We start from the raw sequence: 20,058 nt of genomic DNA, 5'->3' as shown, positions 1-20,058 counted from the left end.
ACGACCCGGTGGGAGCTAAAATGGAAAAGCGTCCTCGGAGCCAGAAATCAGCAGGTTACGATGCTTTCTGCGATATATCAAAGCTGATTCAGCTGGTTGCCTCGACTACTGTATAAATGCTGCAGAGACAGGCTTTGTTTTCATTCTTTCCTAATTGGTTCAAACAATGGCCCCGTAGATCCAGAGCATAGAGTCAATGACATGTGTATAAATGAGCTCCATCTCTGGTTGTTGGTGTAAACCTGTCTCCAGCTGATATACTACCAGGCCTCTGCAGCTGCTTTTCACCAACTCCTTCACTTTTAACACTCATTTGGAAAACCCCCAGAAACGTGACACTGACCAGGACTTCTTGTTGCCTGTTGAGCTGCTGCGGGATGGAAAACTTTACTGTAGAGAAAAAGGAAACATTTGAGGATTCACTTATTGTCACATGATGACTGAGCATATTTTAAATTATACGTTTTGTTTTTTGAAAGGTTTCCACAAGACCCCGATGGAGAAAACCTCGAATACAAACAAGTTGTCCTTGAGGAGGTTTTCCAGACTGTTTTCGTGTCCTGTTGTTCATGTTACAAGCTTCTTGTCTTCTTCTTATTTTACCTTCATGACCCCAGTCACCAGAAGCTCCAAATAATCCAGACTTGTTGACTCCATCAGACTAGAAAACAAAGCAGCGTGGAGCCCTACTGTAAATTTACCTCTAAAGTTCTGGCTGTAAACTCCATGAGGCCAGTTTCAGTTTGATGATGATATACCAAGTAAAACTGGAGACAAGCTCAAATAGATTTAGTATCAAATGATAGAACTGGATGGAACCCTCTTATATGTTAGATTTGGAACATTTAAAATTCTTTATTGAGCATGATAGTGTTTTGAAGACAAAATGACAACAACAAAAACACAGGAGAAGACACAAAATGACTAAAAACGACACAAAATGACCAAAAAAAGACACAAAATAACTAAAAGAAACAATAAAGACACAAAATGACCAAAAAAAGACACAAAATAACTAGAAAAGACACAACAAAAGGCACAAAATGACCAAAAAAAGACACAAAATGACTAAAAAAGTCACAAAATGACCAAAAAAAGACACAATAAAGACACAAAATGACCAAAAAAAGACACAAAATAACAAAAAAAAAAGTCACAAAATGAGTAAAAAAGACACAAAATAACTAAAAAAGACAACAAAAATACATAAAATTACCACAAAATGACCACAATAAAGACACAAAATGACCAAAAAAGACACAAAATGACCTAAATTGTTACACTAAACAAACAAGACACAAATCAAACAGAGTCCCACTAGAATAAAACCAGAGTTGATGACAGGATCACACACAATCACAAGATCACATTTATGTTGGTTTTTCTTTGTTTCTTTTTGGTTCTAAATGTTGATCCAGTAAGTCAGAATAAAAAATCAATTATTATTATCAGGTCATATAGGTGAAAAAATATACCAACATGGTATTTAAACATGTTTTAAGTGGTGAATACAGGCAGGATGGAAAGATTTAAAAAAGGACAAAATAGCCCAAAACTCCAGAGAGTTCAGCTCCATTCAGACTAAAGATTAACGAGAAAACGAGTTAAAACCTGCAGCTTTTCAGTCTGCAGCGATCTGAAACCTTCCAGTTTAAACCAATGCATCTAGACTAGAAGATGATATATCATCTATCCATATCAGCTTCCTTTAAACGCCCCGTTCAGGCATTTGTTGTAGCTGGATTTAATTTGTAGCCTCATAAAATATGAATGATGATAGTGATTGTGAGACATACATACAGTTGCATTCCTAGTTTTGATGAAACTGTGAAAAAATACCAAGAGGGTCGAGAATTCCTCCCCTCACTTTGCTGTTAAAGCTGTCTTAAAGTCTTAAAAGTTTGGAAAATTCTTCAATTTAACTATTAGGTTTTCAATTGAATATACTCTTTAAAAAACACTTGATTTTCAAAATAAACTGGTGTTTCATCTGCACAATCACTCATGTAAACCAAACATTTTACAGTGTTGGAAAAAGTATTCAGACCCCTTACTTTAGTAAAAGTACTAATACCACACTATGAAATTACTCCACTACAAGTAAAGGTCCTGCATTCAAAACCTTAGTGAAGTAAAAGTACAAAAGTATCAGCATCACAATGTACTTAAAGTATCAAAAGTAAAAGTAATCGTCAATCAGAATGTTTTATATACACTGTAAAAAAAGATAAACAATAGCTACTCAATAACATTGAGGCAACAGATTGCACGCAATATTATTAATTAAATCTAACTACGTTACAAGTTGAGTTAATAACTTAACAGGAAGTGCCTGTCAATTAAAAACGGACTAATTCTATTGTGTTGGATTCAGTCAAAATTCTCTTGATTTAGAATTACAGACACATAAAGATTATATTTAATGTGATCAAAATAAGTAGATTCTATCTCAAATATTTTTATATTAAACTTACTTAAACAACTGCCTCAAAGTATTTAATACATTTTATCAAATATATTAAGTAAAATGAAATGACTACAGAATAATTTATTACAGTGTATTCTAAGTATGCTATTAGATTATTTGTATTGATACTTTTAAGTAAGAAGCATTTTAATTTTGTAAAGATGGGTCTAATTTAACTACTTAATAGACTGTTATGAGTTTTAATTTTTTTTAAAAGTATAATAATTTGTAATTTATCATGTTTTTTATGTTAAATCTTGCCTGAAAAGTAACTAAAGCTATCAGCTAAATGTAGTAGAGTAAAATAGTACAATATTTACCTCAAAATGTAGTGAAGTAGAACTATAAAGTTGCATAAAATAGAAATACTCAAGTAAAACACAAGTACCTCAAAACTATACTTAAGTACAAAATGTACTCAGTTATATTCCATCACTGCCTTTTTACGTTTGTACGCATATGCATACGCACAACAAAAGACACAAAATGACCAAAAAAAGACACAACAAAAGACACAAAATAACTAAAAAAGACACAAAATGACCCAAAAAAAGACACAATAAAGTCACAAAATGACAAAAAAAGACACAAAATTACCCAAATTGTTACGCTAAACAAGATACAAATATAATAGAGTCCCACGTGAATAAAAACCAGAGTTGGATGACAGGACATATATAATGTTTATAACCTCAGTTCCAGCTTGAATGTGCTTGAAAAGTGCTTGAATTTTACTTTAAAATATCTGTACAAACCTTTGAAAACAACACTCACGTTATAAAACCAGCTACGTTCTCACTGCTGTAACTTTTCTCAACAACAACATGTAAAACATTTTTATCTGGTCGTGAATCTCTGGTTTGATTTGGGTTTTAACCTGAAACCTTTTAAAGTAGCAGACGTGTTTGTGTAGATCAGAACCGTCGACATCTATCAGAGCTTTGAGGCGTTTGTGTTGGTGTGATCAGTCTTGGACCTTCAGCTTGTTCCAACCTGTCAAACTGACACGTTAGTTTTATTTTCTACTATTTTTTTCAACCCGTATCACGTTTCCAGGCGTGCTTCAGGGAGTGCAGGTGAGGATTTAATGTGAGTTTTGGACATAAATATTATGAAGAGGTCTAACTTTACAGCTTGGCCTGAAAGATGCAGGTTTTGGATAAAACCAGGTTCTGCTCCGTCTTCCTGCGGCGATTCTGGACGGCGAAAACACAGTTTAGAGTCGTGATGAAAGATCAAACATAACCTTTTTTTGGACAAAATATGACATGTTTCCAATTGTCACATGATGAAGAACATTAGTGCAGCAGAGTTGCTCTGCAAACTGGCTGTGAATGCATGTTTCCATTTGGTGTTGGGATTTAAGAACCACTGTAGAGTAGAAAATGTGCTGAAATCTATGATGGGAACTTTACTTTTACCTTAAGATTGTTGGGTTTTGTGCACAGTTGCAGTTATCCATTCAGATTCTGTTCATCAATCAGAATTTGATTGAATCTTTAAGCTGTGATTTACAATCATTGCTCATATTTTTTTGGTAAAAAGCTAAAATCTTGAATACATAAATAATAACAGCCTGTATAGTTTGAAAAACAGGAACTTTTTGAAGTCAGTTCTGTGTTATCAACACATTTTTTGCTTTTCATATGTAATTTTAGTGCATTCAGTCTCTACTAGAGGTAAGTAAGTAAGTAAGTAAAGTTTATTTATATAGCACTTTTCACAGATAAAATCACAAAGTGCTTTACAGAAGATAAAAAGAAAGATAGGGGAACATAAGACCATTTAAACACAGTTAAATCACAATTTAAACACAATTAAAAGACAATGAAACATAAAAAAAAAACCAAAACCCCCACAAATTTAATTCTAAGTCAAAAGTGATAGGAATTTGCTTTCAATTTTGACTCTCAAGAAAAGCAGAATCAACATTACTTCACCTCGGAGATATGGAGACTATTGGTGACTTTTTAATCATGAGAAACCAAAAGTCAACGTTGAGTTATTTACACTGACTACGCCACTTAATTTACGTAACAAATGTACATATTTTGACCCAGTACAAGATCTTTATCTTAACTTAATCAAGAAGATTTGTAGCCTAAACATAACCAAATCATTTTGTGACTGTAGAGGATTATCTTCTGATAATGAGGGATACCCAGTATGTTAAAAAGTGAAGTCAAGGGTGAAATGGGGCTTTAAATAACAAGCAAAAAGCTTCAAATGCTCAGATTTGACATGCAAAATGTCCTGAAAAGTAGCAGCTGTTTATTTGTCTATCTGTTGATCTTAAAAATCAGAACCTTCATGTTCTTCCTCTCTTTTATAAACACTGCACAGTAGTTTATTGTATTGTGAGACAGCTTTTAAAAACACTGGGCTTTGCATTTTTCTCCCAAAGCCTCTGTGTCAATGTAATGCATTGGTCCCATTGAAGTGAATGAGGGGCAAACAAGGAGCAGCTAACTCCGGCTCATTACTCCTCCTCTGATGTGGAGGAGCACCGACGACACTGTGCCAGAGTGATTTTTCTCTCTGGGCCACCCGTATGAAAGCTGCAGCCGCTTTCTGCACTTCAAGGTGCTCTAACCGGCGGATGGTAGATGGAACAAGTCCGGTAGCCAAGTTTATACAAAGTAATCAGCCAAGAGACTTTCCACTGGGACTGAGAGGATTCAGCAGCAGGGAGTCCCAGACCCAGTTTCCTCCTCTAACACTGTCAGACTGTTTCTGCTGCTTAGAGACCAACAGCAGGAATGTTTCAGAAAGTTAGCAGCTGTATATCAATCATGAGCCCTTCAGTTGCAGAAGAAGGCCAAAGATTTGACTTGTGGGTCCATTTAAATATGGTTTGATGCTGATGTTTTATGCACTTCTGTAGGCAATATTCGTCTCAAAAATGGATTTATAGCATTTTGAATATCTCTGATGTTGAGTTGACTGCCATGTAAACCCAAATACCTCTGTTATTTGATGGATGGATGGATGGATGGATGGATGGATGGATGGATGGATGGATGGTTCATTGGATGGATGGATGGATGGATGGATGGATGGATGGATGGTTCATTGGATGGATGGATGGATGGATGGATGGATGGATGGATGGATGGATGGATGGATGGGTGGATGGATGGATGGATGGATGGATGGATGGATGCATGCATGGATGGATGGGTGGGTGGTTCTATTGCATGGATGGATGGATGGATGGATGTATGGATGATGGATGTAAGTATGTATATATGTATGTATGGATAGATGGATGGATGGATGGGTTTTATTGGATGGATGGATGATGGATGGATGGTTTTATTGGATGGATGGATGGATGGATTTATTTATTTGTTGGTTGGATGGATGGATTTATTTATTTATTTATTTGTTGGTTAGATGGATGGATGGATGGATGGATGGATAGTTTTATTGGATGGATGGATGTAAGTATGCATATATGTTTGTATGGATAGATGGTTTAGATGGATGAATGATGGATAGTTTTAATGGCTGATAGACAGATAGATGGATGTTTGGGTGGATGGGTTAGATAGGCAGGATAGGTCACAATGTTGGGCTCTGGGGCCAATGACCGTTTAGTAAGTCCATTCCTTTCCAAAGTCCATTGGCAATGGACTGTCACACTGTCTATTGGTCCAACCCTGATAAATTGATAGATGATGGATGGTTTAAATGGATGGATACATAGATGGATGAATGTTGGCCTCTGAGGATAATGGCCTTGAGGTTTCTTCCATTTTTTCCAGAGAAAAACGGTTATTTTTATGAGGAGTTTACAGCCTGTAAATCCCTTTGAGGCAAATTTGTGATTCTGGGGCTTTATAAATAGAATAGAATTGAATTATAGATGGATTGATAAATAGATTTAAATCATGATGTTGGGCTCGATGCCTGTTGGATGATGATATCTATTGGCCCAACCCTAATTGATACATAGATACTCCATAGATAGATGATAGACTCATAGATATATACAGTAGATGAATGGATGGATGGATTAGGGAGACATGTATAACAGTGGAAATATCCTCAGAAGTGCATTAAATTTCCTGCGGTTTTCTTCACATTTGCCTCGTCACTGACTCTGGAAAAAAGAGGTCTGAGTGCATCTGCAGAGCGCCAGATATTCCATACCCCATCTGATGGCTGTCTGTGGCGGTTATTTTAGAAAGCCTCCAGACTCGGCTTCCAGCTCTGACAGACAAGCGAGTTTCTTGAAGCAGATAGAAATTGGCGGCGGCCATGGAGAGCCAATAGTGGCCGCAGCGGCGTCTGTGTGGTGAAGACTGAGTGACGGCGACATGTGAAAAAACAGACAGAAATAAACTAATACATGTACATTAATGGAACATAGTATAATCCATCCAGGACTGGAAGTTAGATTTGTGTTTTTCTTTGCAGCCGTAAAATTAAAAGTCTAGTTCCATATTACCAGAAGCACTGAAAGCTGAACAACGCTGTTGAGAAAATGGATCTTTTAAAGTCTATCTCTGTCATGATGTGCTTGTCAGTCTGTTTTAAAACTTAATTTACTGATAGAGATTTATATCATAGTCCAGCCATATGTTTTGCACATTTAGAAAGATGATCGAAATGACGTTTCCGGTATCAGTTGGCAGGAACAAACTTCACTTCTTCTTCAGCTATTCTGTTTTCTTAAAATGTTTTTCATTGCAGAGATTCATGCACATTTAGCCCTTCTGGCTTTCATTAGTGTTTTTTTTAAATGTATAAAAGTATGTTGTTGTTTTTAATCCAGACCAGAAACTGTTATTCCGTCATTTGAGAGCCTTGTGTTTCTCTTGTGTGTATCAATTGGCAGAAGCTGGAATGTGTAGGCAATATTCTTTTCTCAAAAATGGATCTATAGCTTTTTGAAGATCTCTGATGTTGAGTTAACTGCCATGTAGTAAACCCAAATTATATAATACATCTGTGTTATTTGATTGATGGATGGATGGATGGATGGATGGTTCATTGGATGGATGGTTCATTGGATGGATGGATGGTTCTATTGGATGGATGGATGGATGGGTGGATGGATGGATGGATGGATGCATGCATGGATGGATGGGTGGGTGGTTCTATTGGATGGATGGATGGATGGATGAATGGTTCTATTGGATGGATGGATGGATGGTTCTATTGGATGGATGGATGGATGGATGGTTCTACTGGATAGATGGATGGATGGATGGATGGATGGTTCTATTGGATGGATGGATTGATGGATAGATGGATCTATTGGATGGATGGATGGATGGATGGATGGTTTTATTGGATGGATGGATGGGTGGGTGGGTAGGTGGATGGGTGGATGGATGGATGGGTGGATGATTTTATTGGATGGATGGATGGGTGGATGGTCACAGAGATTCATGCACATTCTGCCTTTCTGGCTTTCATTAGTGTTTTTTTAATGTGTAAAAGTATGTTGTTGTTTTTAATCCAGACCAGAAACAGTTTTTCCGTCATTTGAGAGCCTGGTGTTTCCTTTCCCCTCCCGTCTTCTCTCTTAAGATGTGTATCAATTGGCAGAAGCTGGAATGTGATTTATTTCATGCTCAGTCTCCTGATTATAGAGCTGGATCTGATATGTTGTGATAATTATCACGTTGTGGAAACTTCTCGGGGCTTCCAGCGCCTCCACTGTCACCTTCCCTAAGCTGAAGACGGATCATAATTTGATGTGGAGTTGCCCTCCTCCTCCTCCTCCTCCTCGTTCATAAATATTTCCAGCGTTGAGCTCTGTCTGTATAGGAAAGTGAGCATATGTCTGCTTGCAGCCACATGATCCTCTGTGGTGGTAATTAGATTTGGTTAAACAAATCTATAAGGATTTTGCCTTCCGTGTGCTGCAGCCCTCAGAAAGTTGAGTTGAGGTCATGAAAACCTCCGAAAAAACACTTTAATTCTGTGTTTGTTCTTCATTTCGTTGTTAGTTTCACAGTGAGCACATTTTTGAAAGCTTTAGTCACTCCATTACTTCAACAAGGGCTGATTTAGTGTTTATTTTAGGTCGGACTAAAGGTTAAATGAGTGGACAAAGCCTCTTGGCAGAGACGAGAGAAATGCACAAACAGAAGGAACAGTTTGGTGTCTAATAACTGGAAGTCACACTGGAATTGTAATATTATTCCTGGTATGTTATAACAAGCAAAAGACACATGAAATTTTATGCAAATTGGATCCACACGACATTTGGAGGTGGTTTCAAAATACTATTCCAAGTATTTCAGCAGATGTGTCTCAGTCAGACAATCTGGTCGCTCAAATTGGATTTCAAAGTGTCTTATTTGGCAAAAAGGCATCAAATCCAGAGTGCTGAGCAGCTATGGAGGAAATAATGGAGGAGAACAACAATCCATGGAGAGACGCTGATATAAATGGACTGCATTGTGACTTGACAGTTGATTCTATGGAGGTTGGATTTATGGACCTCCATTTCTCATGTCTCATATCTTCCACTTGTTAATGCTGAGTCAACATCATAGCTACGTGGCTTGTTTCTGTTGGTTATAATAACTTTTTACTCATTGAGTAAATTGAGATTTCCATTGCATGGTACGACTAAATTTTGGGTTGTTGATTTTTTTCGTTTAATTTCCCCTGCAGATAATTCCCCTGTAATTTAGGCCAAATTCAGCTGATTTTCATAGCAACGCCACATTAACCCTCCTGTTATTCTCGTTTCTCAGTAACAGCAATAATGTTTAATTATCCCAATAAACATTGTTTAAATGTCATTATTAACTCCATTACTAACCATTTAAATCAATATTTAGTACAATGGTGTTCACTACCTCTCAAAGATCAGGTTCAATGAGGATAATTCACTCGTTTTTCATTGAAAAAATGCATGTTAAAACTTTTTTTTAATCAATATTGGAAAAACATACATATAAAATACAATAGTTTCACATGACATTGATTTTTTTACATTTTCTTTTACATTTTTCTTTTTTTTCTTTTTACGGAGTGAATAAACACAACACATTTCTTCTGTTCAGGGTCAAATTGACTTGCTGACTTAAAATAAAGACAAATGAGTCAAGATGATTTGTATTGAAAGTAAAGCACTGTTTTTGAACCAGATATGAACAAAATAACAAAACAACAAAATAAGAGATTAGCAATATGAATACGGTGACACCCATTTTGATGGTAGCTTGATTTAAAATTGGAGCTATGTGCAGAATTGTTCCTGTTTTGCACAAGTGATGACACTCTGAACTTTTTATATATACATTGGAAAGACCTACATATAAAATAAAATGGGTTTTACATTAATTTGATTTTTTACATCTTTATTTTTATTTATTTTATGGGTTGATGCTCATAATTTTTTTATATTTTTGAACCAGAAACGAGCAAAAGAAGAACAACATAATAAGAGATCAGCAATATGAAAACGGTGCGTTTATGGTGGCACAAACACACACGTCATTGATCTTGATTGTAGCTTGGCGATTTAAAAATAGGCAGAATTTTTGTGTTTTTGCACAAGTGACGATACTCTCTGAACAGTCAGTGTTATGCAGCGTTTTATCTTCCACTATCGGCTCAGATCTCTTGGAATGTCGACCAAAACAAGTATCAGGTACATCAGCAACTTCTGCCAATGGAAAACCAGAAAAGTTTCCAAGCTGTTTGTGTGGCGCTGCATTGCATAAAAGAAGTCTATAACAGGATCAGAAACACAAGACGTCAGATAAAATCTCAACAAATGACAAGTTAGACAAACCTGGACGGTATTAACTTTCCATTGCTGACATCCATCACAGTCTGCTGACTCACTGTCACAGCCACAAAAACAAGCCCCGGGTCGTAAAACTGAAAACGTCCTTTAAATCAGAGAGCCGTTAGAAAGTTCCTCAAATCCACAAGAAAGCAAGAGAGACGTCAGATCCCCCAACAGCTCGCCGGTTAAAAGGTAAAACTGTAAATTTAAATGTGCAAAATAGTGAATATCAAAGTTTGCAGCTGGCTCTCCACCAGCAGAGGGAAGCTTTGATTTGATGAAGTAAAGATGTCCAATAAAGTGGAGATTTCTTCCTCTCGTTGGCTCCGTAGACACTCTGAGTTCAACCGGTTCCCGACATGTTTTATGTCTCCTCTGTCTCCTGTCTCCCAGCTCTCTAATGAAGCAGAAACGTCTTAAAATATCCTTAAAAATATATATATCGCATGTGCTTCCCCAGCCGTGTCCGCCCTTTATAGCTGTGGTGAGTTGTTCTTCTGTCCACTCCATGGCCTTTTAATAGTTTCCATTTTAGAAAATAATATGATCCGCTGGTGCAGCCAAATGGTTCCTTTGTTTTATGAAAAGAAAGGAAGATGGATTTATAAAAGAAAACGGACAAACACAGGAAAGAAACATGAGTCTGACTTTGTACAATATAGAAATTGCTCATAGTTGAGTTTCAGAAACATCTGTTGTGTGTCTGGGAGGAAATTTTAATCAGAATCAGAAGCCTTTATCAACGCAATTTGCCATCAACCCGTCCAAAACGTATAAAAACACACATACAATATGACAGAAGTGAACAGGACAGGAAGACAGAGTTGAAGAGAAAGAAATGCAGCACAACGTGACGGGAGGAAAGGAGGAAAAAAACAATGAAAAAAAAAATAATTTGAAAATTTGAGAATTTTTTGGCACAAAATCCATGAGAGGCCTCTTTAAAATTACCTTACACTTTACAGCTTAAGGTCCCAAAACGGTTCCTCTCATACAAGTGTCATAAAAATGTGATATATAAATATTTGTTTTCACTTTCACCGCATCAAACCTTTTAGCAGCTTCCGACCTAACATAAATATGAAATGTTTGTATTTATTTTTATTTATTTTTTATGTTTTAATGCCCTTTTTGTCATAAGAACCCCTGATTTTCTCCAGGGCAAAAACACAAAATATGCAATATTTTCAAAAATAAGGTGGGATAAAGTAGAATGTTTGGGGTGAGGTTATTACAGCCTTGACTAGGTCAATAATTGATAACTCCTTTATATCAATTCCAACACACCGAGACCATTTTTATAGTGTTCAGCTTTTTCATTGCCATGCACTTTGCAAGGTAAGAGAACCAGGCCTCCAACGAAACTGTATGTGATTTATCTCTGCTGCCCCTGGTGGTTTGAGGGGGTCATCACACCTAAAACCTATTTTCCATGTATTTTGAAGGGAGATGCCTAGATTTATTAGGTTTTCATGGGAAAAGCATTATATTATGTCAGGATTACAGTGTATCAAAAATATGTGTTTATAATGGGAGACAATGGGACCAACACGTTTGGTCCCTAAAGTGCCTCAAGGGTGAAGAAATGTTAATTTTTTTGGTCCAAAATCTAAATGCAAAGAAAAGCTTTAATCTGTAGTAAAAAAATGTTTCACTTTCTGCACAAGTAATGAATCACAGATGGTTTTCTGCTTTTTATATACACTATATCTTCTTGTGTACACAACAGACAGCAGTAATAATCCTCATCTTTGCTCTTCGTTTCCAGAGTCGGGTTCTCCTCGGGACCTGGTCACCAGCGACGTGACCGACTCCAGCTTCGCGGCGTCCTGGACGGCGGCGCCTGGCAACGTGAAAAGGTACGAAGTCAGCTGGCAGTCCATGTCCACGGACGAGACCGGAATTAAACTGGTGCCAGGACACTTGACCAACACGGTGCTGGACGGCCTGAGTCCGGAGACGCTCTACCAGCTGTCTGTGGTCGCCGTCTACGACCACAAAGACAGCGAGCCGCTCACCGGACAGGAAACCACTGACGGTAAGACTACAGACAATAATAATCTCATTGGTTAACAAGTGATATGCATATTGCTAATAGGCTAACAGTTAGCTCTGTAGCAGTACAGTGTGTATGTGCTGCTGCAGGAGGTGTTCACTTAGCGATCTCTGTTTGTTTACACTCTGTGCACAGTTAGTGATGCCGGTTAATTCACCATCACTATGTTAATGATCAGCGGAGACGCTGTGCATAATTAGCCATGCTGGTTTGTTTATGATCAGCTGCTGACGTTGTGCACAGTTAGCGATGACGGCCACAGTTTTGTCTCCCTAGTTTAATCCGTTGCGTATGTGATCACGGTAAAAAAAAAAACCAACATATGTCACCTCCGGAGTCTCTAAATCCCTCTGGGGACCTTTTTTGTAATGGAGACACGCAGAGTAAGAGGACATTAGAGAGGGTGTGGCCTGAGACTTTCCTGGTGGACACTCTTCGCCCTAAAGGAAACAAGGCTATTGTTGGCTTTTGGTTTTCTCGATGCACTTATCGATCGACAAAAGTTCCAACATCCCAATGAACAGTCACTTGCAGTACAAGCCACTCATCCAACATCCCAGTTCAAGCACTTACACCCCAACAATTCTGTGTCTGTGTCTTTAAAAATGGATTCAAAAGCGTGAAAATAGATCAAATCATGAAGTTTTACTCCACCGAACCCCTTGGGGGTTAAAGAGATTTCTCCAAGGTGCAGGGAGTTGTTGCTTTTAAATCATCTGTGTGGTGCAGGAAGGGTCAGTGCAGGTGTTTAAAAGTCAGCGGTGAGGTCATGAACCCATCTCTTTAACTCCTCAGAGGGAGGTTAAGGAACTTTTTGTGTTCGAGCCACAAGAGTACGAGCCAACGCAGATTCAATACTTCCCTTTGTCACGGCAACAAAATGAAAATTTCAGAGATTGCATAATCAGAATTCTCCAAAGGGTTTTTAGCTCTCCAGTCCAAGATATTCATCTTAGATTATGTTCAAACTGTAAGTTGGAGTGAAACACCGGCACGGTGTCAGTTTTGCTGTTTCACGCTATCTCAAAATAACACTAACTCATTGCTTCGGGGAGTAGTGGTGCAGCGTGTGTGTCCGCTGAGTGACGCACCGCGAACTGTGGACTGACATGTTGCATCAGAGTTTCTCAGAGATAAAGCACGCTCTATTGTACATGCACACATGTGAGATCCACACAAACAGGCCACCCAAAGCATAGCGACATGCAGATAAACACTTTTTTTTAATTGCAAATTGTTCTTCGCTGCATCCTTCCAGCAGAACTTCTTTTATCTGCAGCTTCGCAAATTTGTTCTGATCCATCAACACGTTGAAAAGTTGGATGCCATGGTTCTTTCCGCTAATAAAAATCAAGCAGTCTGAAAAACTTTCCTTGGGATCATTAAATATACATAATATTCCCTCGCAAAAGTTTTTTTAATCACTTGCAGGTTCATCGGAATAAGTTAATTTAATTTTATTGGGCCTTTGGTTGCATGGAGAGGGGAAAGGAAAATGTGGTTAGCATTTCCTCTCCCAATTGATCACTTCTGGGTGGATGCCTAATTCATAAGCAATTAGTTTTGGCATGAAGCTGCTTGAATTACTCAGCATTTGTGCTTGCAGTTATGAATACATAACAATTACTGTAGGAGTATAAAGGGAAACCACACTTAGCCTGAAAATAGAGATGGAAAGATTAGATGAAAAAACAAAGTAAATGTTTATGACTTTTAAGTACCCTTAAGGAGAACAAAAACATGGGTGTTCAATCAACCGACCTTTGGTCGTTCAGAGGCGGGGTTTTTATTAATTCTCCTGTGAATAAACTGGTATCATATGAAAGGAATCCGTGTCCTATCTTGCCAAGGAAGAGGTGCAATAAAGCTCCAATATCAGGCTAAATTTTAGCAAAGGGAAAAACTGGCATGGCCATTTTCAAAAGGGTCCCTTGACTCCTAAACTCAACATATCTGAATAAAAATGGTTTGCAGTTTGAGGCAGAAAACATGCAGTTGTTCTCATGCAGTACAGATGTGATTTGGCCTATTGTATCTGGATATTTCTGCACACTGGGGTCCCTGAACAGTCTGTGAATTGCATGAATTGGATATCACTAGAAAGTTGAGACTCTTGTGTTGAAACTAGACCTCAGTGTATGAAATAAGCCGCTGTGGCCTTTAGGATAATCACAGCCTCATGAAACAGAGAACTAGAGCATTTAGAGCATAGGTCTCAAACTTGCGGCCCGTGGGCCAATTGTGGCCCTCGTGATGATATTTTGTGGCCCCCACCTTGATATGAAAGTTTAATGTGAGTTTTATATGAATGGCACTTTACCGTGTTGTGTGTGGAAGGTCCCTTTAATTACTTTTTTTTGGTAATTTTGTGTCTTTTTTTTGTAATTTTGTGTCTTTTTTTAATAATTTTGTGTCTTTTTTTAATTATTTTGTATCCTTTTGGTAATTCTGTGTCTTTTTTGGTAATTTTGTGTCTTTTTAAAATTATTTAGTGCCTTTTTTTAGTAATTTTGTGTCTTTCTTTGGTCATTTTGATACTGCCTCCAGTGGCCCTAAAAGTCTAAATCCTGTTAATGCTCTGCCAAAAATATATGAAAAAGTGTCTGACAATTGAAATTTTAGATTTAAAAGATACTTGATATTGGCAAAATATGTTTATGACACATATCTGAATATTTCTTTTTCAGTCTCTGCTGCTGGTAAAAGGTTGACGGTGTCAGACGAGACCGAGCGAACCATGAAAGTCACGTGGACGCCGCCACCAACCAGGGTGTCCCACTACCGGCTGAAGTACTTTCCCATTAACGGAGGGAAAGAAGTGGCCCTCAAGGTCCCGGGGACCTCCACCTCCACCGTCATGAAGCGCCTGCAACCCAAGACCACCTACAACATCACCGTTCACCCCATCTACAAGCGCGGGGAAGGCAAAGCAAGGCAAGGAGTAGGAACGACACGTACGTTGGTCCATAATTCAACCCTCTGACAGACAGTACACTTCAGAACGATGTCCATCTAAACCAAGGCGTTTTAAACCGGAGTTCATTCTTTAAACATTATCATTGGTGGAACAAAAATATAAAAATCTGGTTTTAGTTTTTGATGGATCCTCAGATTCATAGGCTGTCCTTGGATTGGCCTATCAAACTGGATATCCATTTTTTTGGGACTTCCCCTTGTTTTAACTTATTCTGAAACCCCATTACTGAGAAAAATGTCCTATGGGATGGAAAAACCCATTTGTTCGACAACCCATTATCCTGAAAACCCTGAAACGGTCACTGCTCCGAAAGCCCAATACTCTCGATAATCGTACGATAATATCGTACTTTCTCTAGAGTTATAACAGGGTTTGGGTTAGAAGCACATGGTTTATTATTATGCTGAATTATGTAATTAGCTGTGTAATCCTACAGAGAATGGATTTTTGGATCAGTGGGCTTTTGGAGCAATGGGTGTTTGTTTCGGGGATAATAGACTCAGAAAACCCATTTGTTTGACAGCCCACTATCCTGAAAACCCTGAAACGCTCAATGCCCCAAAAGCCCAGTGCTCTAAATATCCCACTTTCTCTGGAGTTATAAAAGGGTTTGGGCTGTTTTATTATTATGCTTAATTATGTAATTAGCTGTGGGTGTTTTCGGAACAATGGACTCAGAAAACCCATTTATCCGACAGCCCATTATTCTGAAAACAAACACCCACTGCTCCGAAGGCCCAATGCTCTCAAAATGCACACTTTCTCTGCAGTTATAAAAGCGGCTGGGCTAGAAAGACATGGTTTATTATTATGCTGAATTATGTAACTAGCTGTTATCTTGCAGAGAGTGGATATTTTGGATTAGTGGGCTTTTGGAGCAATGGGTGTTTGTTCGGGGATAATGGACTCAGAAAACCCATTTGTTCGACAGCCCATTATCCTGAAAACAAACACCCACTGCTCCGAAGGTCCAGTTCTCTGAAAATGCAAACTTTCTCTGCAGTTATAAAAGGGTTTGGGTTAGAGGCACATAGCTAATTATTATGCAGAATTTTGTAATAAAATCTTCCTGCAGAGAATGGATTTTTGGATCAGTTGGCTTTTGGAGCAATGGGTGTTTGTTTCGGGGACAATGGGCTGTCAGACAAATGGGCTTTCTGTCCATTTTTCTTGATATTGGGGTTTCGGAATAATGGGCTGTTGAAACAATTGCACTGTATCAGTTTTTCAGTATAAAACTAACCATTTAAGTATTTTCTTTGGGTTTTGGGCTATAATACTTTTAGCCCCACTTACTTGGACTCAGACAACTTCATGAATGTGTTTCTTTGGACTCTACATTCTGTCCATTTTTCTTGTTGTTGGGGTTTCGGAACAATGGTTTTTCAGTATAAAACTAAACATTTAAGTATTTTCTTTTTTTTGGGGCTATCATACTTTTAGCCCCACTTACTTGAACTCAGACAACTTCATGAATGTGTTTCTTTGGACTCTACGTCCAATAATTTAGATGACTGACGCTAACGTCATCGCCCAACAGAACTTGACAGACTTTATCTGACTTTACTTGGAAAACTTCAAAAAAACATTCTGTCATGGTCAGGTTTAGGACTTCAGTCTCAACTGGTTTCCCGGACGTTCTCCTATTAAATTGCAAAACAAATGGAGGAAACTGGCATGTTTGACAGTTTTGTCACAAACGTTAACACGAGTCATGCTGCTTTGGAAACAAATGGGATTCTGTCTTCCAAGTTGCAGATTTTTTCCCTCATTGTTCCACCAAAAATAAGAGTTTACGACTGTCTCCAAGTTTAAACGACTTGTTAAGATGAATATTTTTCACACTCCAGGTGCTGCCGCGCTGCAAAGAAGCGGCCGTCTTTTCACCAGAACACTAAAATCACAATTAATAAACACATGCTCAATCACACGCTACCATTACTAACACACAGCATGACACTGGGCTTTTTAACCAATGACACCGGGTTCAAGGTATTGTATTATGGACTAATGAGAAACTGGCTTGAATGTGGTGTGGCTGACCTTCAAAAACCTTTGCCAATACTTGGAGTTGTGTTGAATTTTCATTCTGCACAAGTTTGTCCTGAAGTTCTGGCCGGATTCTTCTATTTCAGTGTCGCCTTACAAGGCTCCCAGGAACCTCCAGACCTCGGAGCCCACCAAGAACAGTTTCAGGGTCACCTGGGACCATGCGCCCGGAAATGTTAAGGGCTACAAAGTGACTTTTCACCCCCATGGGAACGATATCGACCTGGGGGAACTCATGGTCGGCCCCTACGATAACACAGTCGTTCTAGAGGAACTTAGGTAAGTTTTCCCAACTACCAGATATTTCAGTATTTTGAGAAATTTTGTGTCCTGATTAGAGAGTTTACTGTAAGGCAGGGGTGGGCAATTCAGTTTACCAAGGGGCCACATGATATACTACGAAGGTTGTGGAGGGCCGGGGCCAATGTTTAATTCTGCTCAATATTAATTTCATCCAATAAAAGTCAGGAAATGATCTGGTTTTGAGCTGCTACTGTTAAGAATACATGTTATAATAACAAATTAACTATGTTAATGTGGAGTAAGAGCAGCAAAAACTCCATTTATTTTAAACACAACATGCATTCAAAACACAAAAAACTTTATGCAAAAAGTTATAACTGTTTTTGACAAGGTAACAAGATAACTTGTTTTTGTGGAACACATTTCTGTGCAGGTGCATATGCATGCATGCTCATATGCCTTCAAAATAAAAGCACTGCGGTTGTAATGATTTAAAATTTACGGGTAACTGAACAGGGACAGGTCTGCTGTAAGAGAAACAATAGATTCAATAGATGGATTCAAAAGGAAGGGACGTTTCGAAAGCAGTGAATGTAGCCACCGTCGTGTCGCCCCTTGGTTTTTGGACTAATGCTTTAAAGCTTTTGGAGCCAGAAGTGACCATATTTGAAAGAAGTTACCAGGTAATACTTGTTAAAACCAATGAGAAACAAACAAAAAATGTACAGTATTGGGCAAGGCTGAAAAGTGAAGCCAATGCGTAAGAGTCAGAACCTGCAATTCCTCAAATGGCCACTTGAGGCTGGCTCCAAAAGGGAGTCAATCATCATAGACGTGCATATTAAAATGCCAAACTTTACAGCAGAAATAAACATGTTACAGCCTGGTGCAAAATAATTTAAATTTAGCTAATTTCCCCATTCATGACAACTATAACTGCTCCAAAAATCCATGTTAAAATGCCCAAATTTAAAGCAAAACAATACGGATTTACAAAAAAAAAAACAACCCAAGCTGGCCTTGTCTTTATGAGCTGTTGTTCTTTTGAAAATGTTTTTTTTTAAACAGCTGTTTGTTGAGACTATGTTAACTGTGTTTGACCAATCACTGTACACTTACCTCACACATGGTTCCTCTTGTCCTTGGGAGAGTATTAACCCTCAAACAGGAGCCAATAAAGTTACTCAATAAAGGCTTCTAAGAACTACGACTGCTCCCAGTCTTTGTGGTGTGGACACAACAATAAGTGGGATTCTTAGAACAATAAAAAAGTTCCTCCGGTCTAAAGAACACCTGTTGTGGACATCTCAGTTTAGCCTTAAATTCTAATAAGTCTTATGTGTTTGTAGTTTGTAAGCTTATGTCATTTCCTCTCTCTCCCTCAGGGCAGGAACAAAGTACTCGGTTTCCGTCTTCGGGATGTTTGAAGGAGGGGAGAGTTTACCCCTGGCAGGCGAGGAGAACACGACCCTCATGGACGCTCCGGAGCCGCCTCCCCTCCACCCATCTGGTAAAAGCTGATAAGTCCACCAAACCGCACAGCAACCCGCACACGATTTACAGCAGGCCTGCAGACCAGACGCTCTCTGATCCAAGAACAGGAGTGGTCCCAGTTCGAAGTGCCGCCCCGAGACTAGTGCCAGAACGCTGAATTTATTTGTTGTCGGAGGGAATTAATATCACTGTCTCTTTGGAAAACGCTCAACACAGATGACTGCGATTAGTACAAATTATTTTGAGCTGCTTGGCTCGCGTTTCCTCACCTACCTCATATTTCATGTGAGATCTGGAGCAGAATGACGTGCCATTTAACAGACATAGGCCGAAGTTTCGACACTGGTGTTTGTCCAGTTCTATACGGTCCGTGACTAACTGAATATTGGAGTCAATATCACTATAAAGTGCCTTTAGGTGTCCTCATCAGAATCGCTCAGTCATCTTGAAAATGTAGCAAAAATGATGAAACTCTGAGGTCTAATTATAAATGGCCACATCTTTAAACACATATCAGTACAGTGATAAGTCTCCTAAAATGTGTTTCATTCATTTTATACTTTACTTTATACTTTATACTTTTTTCATTGGATGTACGCAGTGTTGGCATGTGTACGGTGGCCCTGAGGGCTCACATCGCTTCAATTTAAGAAAACACATGCAAATGCACAAAACACAAGCAAATTGAGAAAACATCTTCATCAATTTGACAACTCAAGAGCAGCATTTAGAAAACGCTGCAGAGACCACAACACAACAGAAGTTTTTCCAGAGGACAATCAAATTGCCTTTAAACAAATCAAATAAATGAATGATACACGTTTAGTTGGTCTCTCTCAACGGCACCGTGTTGGTCTTTGTCTTGCTAGCTCACTAACGCTAGCGTGCTATTGATCGGTGGCTAATGTTAGCATGCTATAGATCGCGGCTAATGCCAGTATGCTATCGATTGGCGGCTAACGTTAGCATGCTATCGATCGCCGGCCAGACTTGTGCATCACTTTTAAGTG

General features: G+C 38.5%; 2 protein-coding genes across 2 annotated transcripts in view; both read left to right on the top strand.

Annotated features, from left to right (window-relative positions):
• LOC131991721 (cytochrome c oxidase subunit 7A2, mitochondrial-like) overlaps positions 1–19,973 on the top strand; it is a 76,483-nt gene extending 56,510 nt beyond the window's left edge. The window contains exon 5 of the transcript XR_009396162.1: positions 19,964–19,973. The gene's annotated coding sequence lies outside the window, so the exon portion shown is untranslated. The remainder of the gene's footprint in view (positions 1–19,963) is intronic.
• The window catches only part of col12a1b (collagen, type XII, alpha 1b), a 226,376-nt gene that overhangs the window by 43,036 nt on the left and 163,282 nt on the right, over positions 1–20,058 (top strand). Inside the window, exons 13-16 of the mRNA XM_059355858.1 lie at positions 11,998–12,267; positions 14,973–15,239; positions 17,398–17,590; positions 18,940–19,064. Of these exons, the coding sequence (XP_059211841.1) occupies positions 11,998–12,267; positions 14,973–15,239; positions 17,398–17,590; positions 18,940–19,064 (855 nt within the window). The remainder of the gene's footprint in view (positions 1–11,997; positions 12,268–14,972; positions 15,240–17,397; positions 17,591–18,939; positions 19,065–20,058) is intronic.

The sequence above is a fragment of the Centropristis striata genome, chromosome 18 (genome assembly GCF_030273125.1).
Source record: "Centropristis striata isolate RG_2023a ecotype Rhode Island chromosome 18, C.striata_1.0, whole genome shotgun sequence".
Lineage (NCBI taxonomy): Eukaryota > Metazoa > Chordata > Actinopteri > Perciformes > Serranidae > Centropristis > Centropristis striata.
The sequence above is the reverse complement of the archived record's forward strand: the minus strand, read 5'-3'. Positions and strand labels throughout refer to the sequence as shown.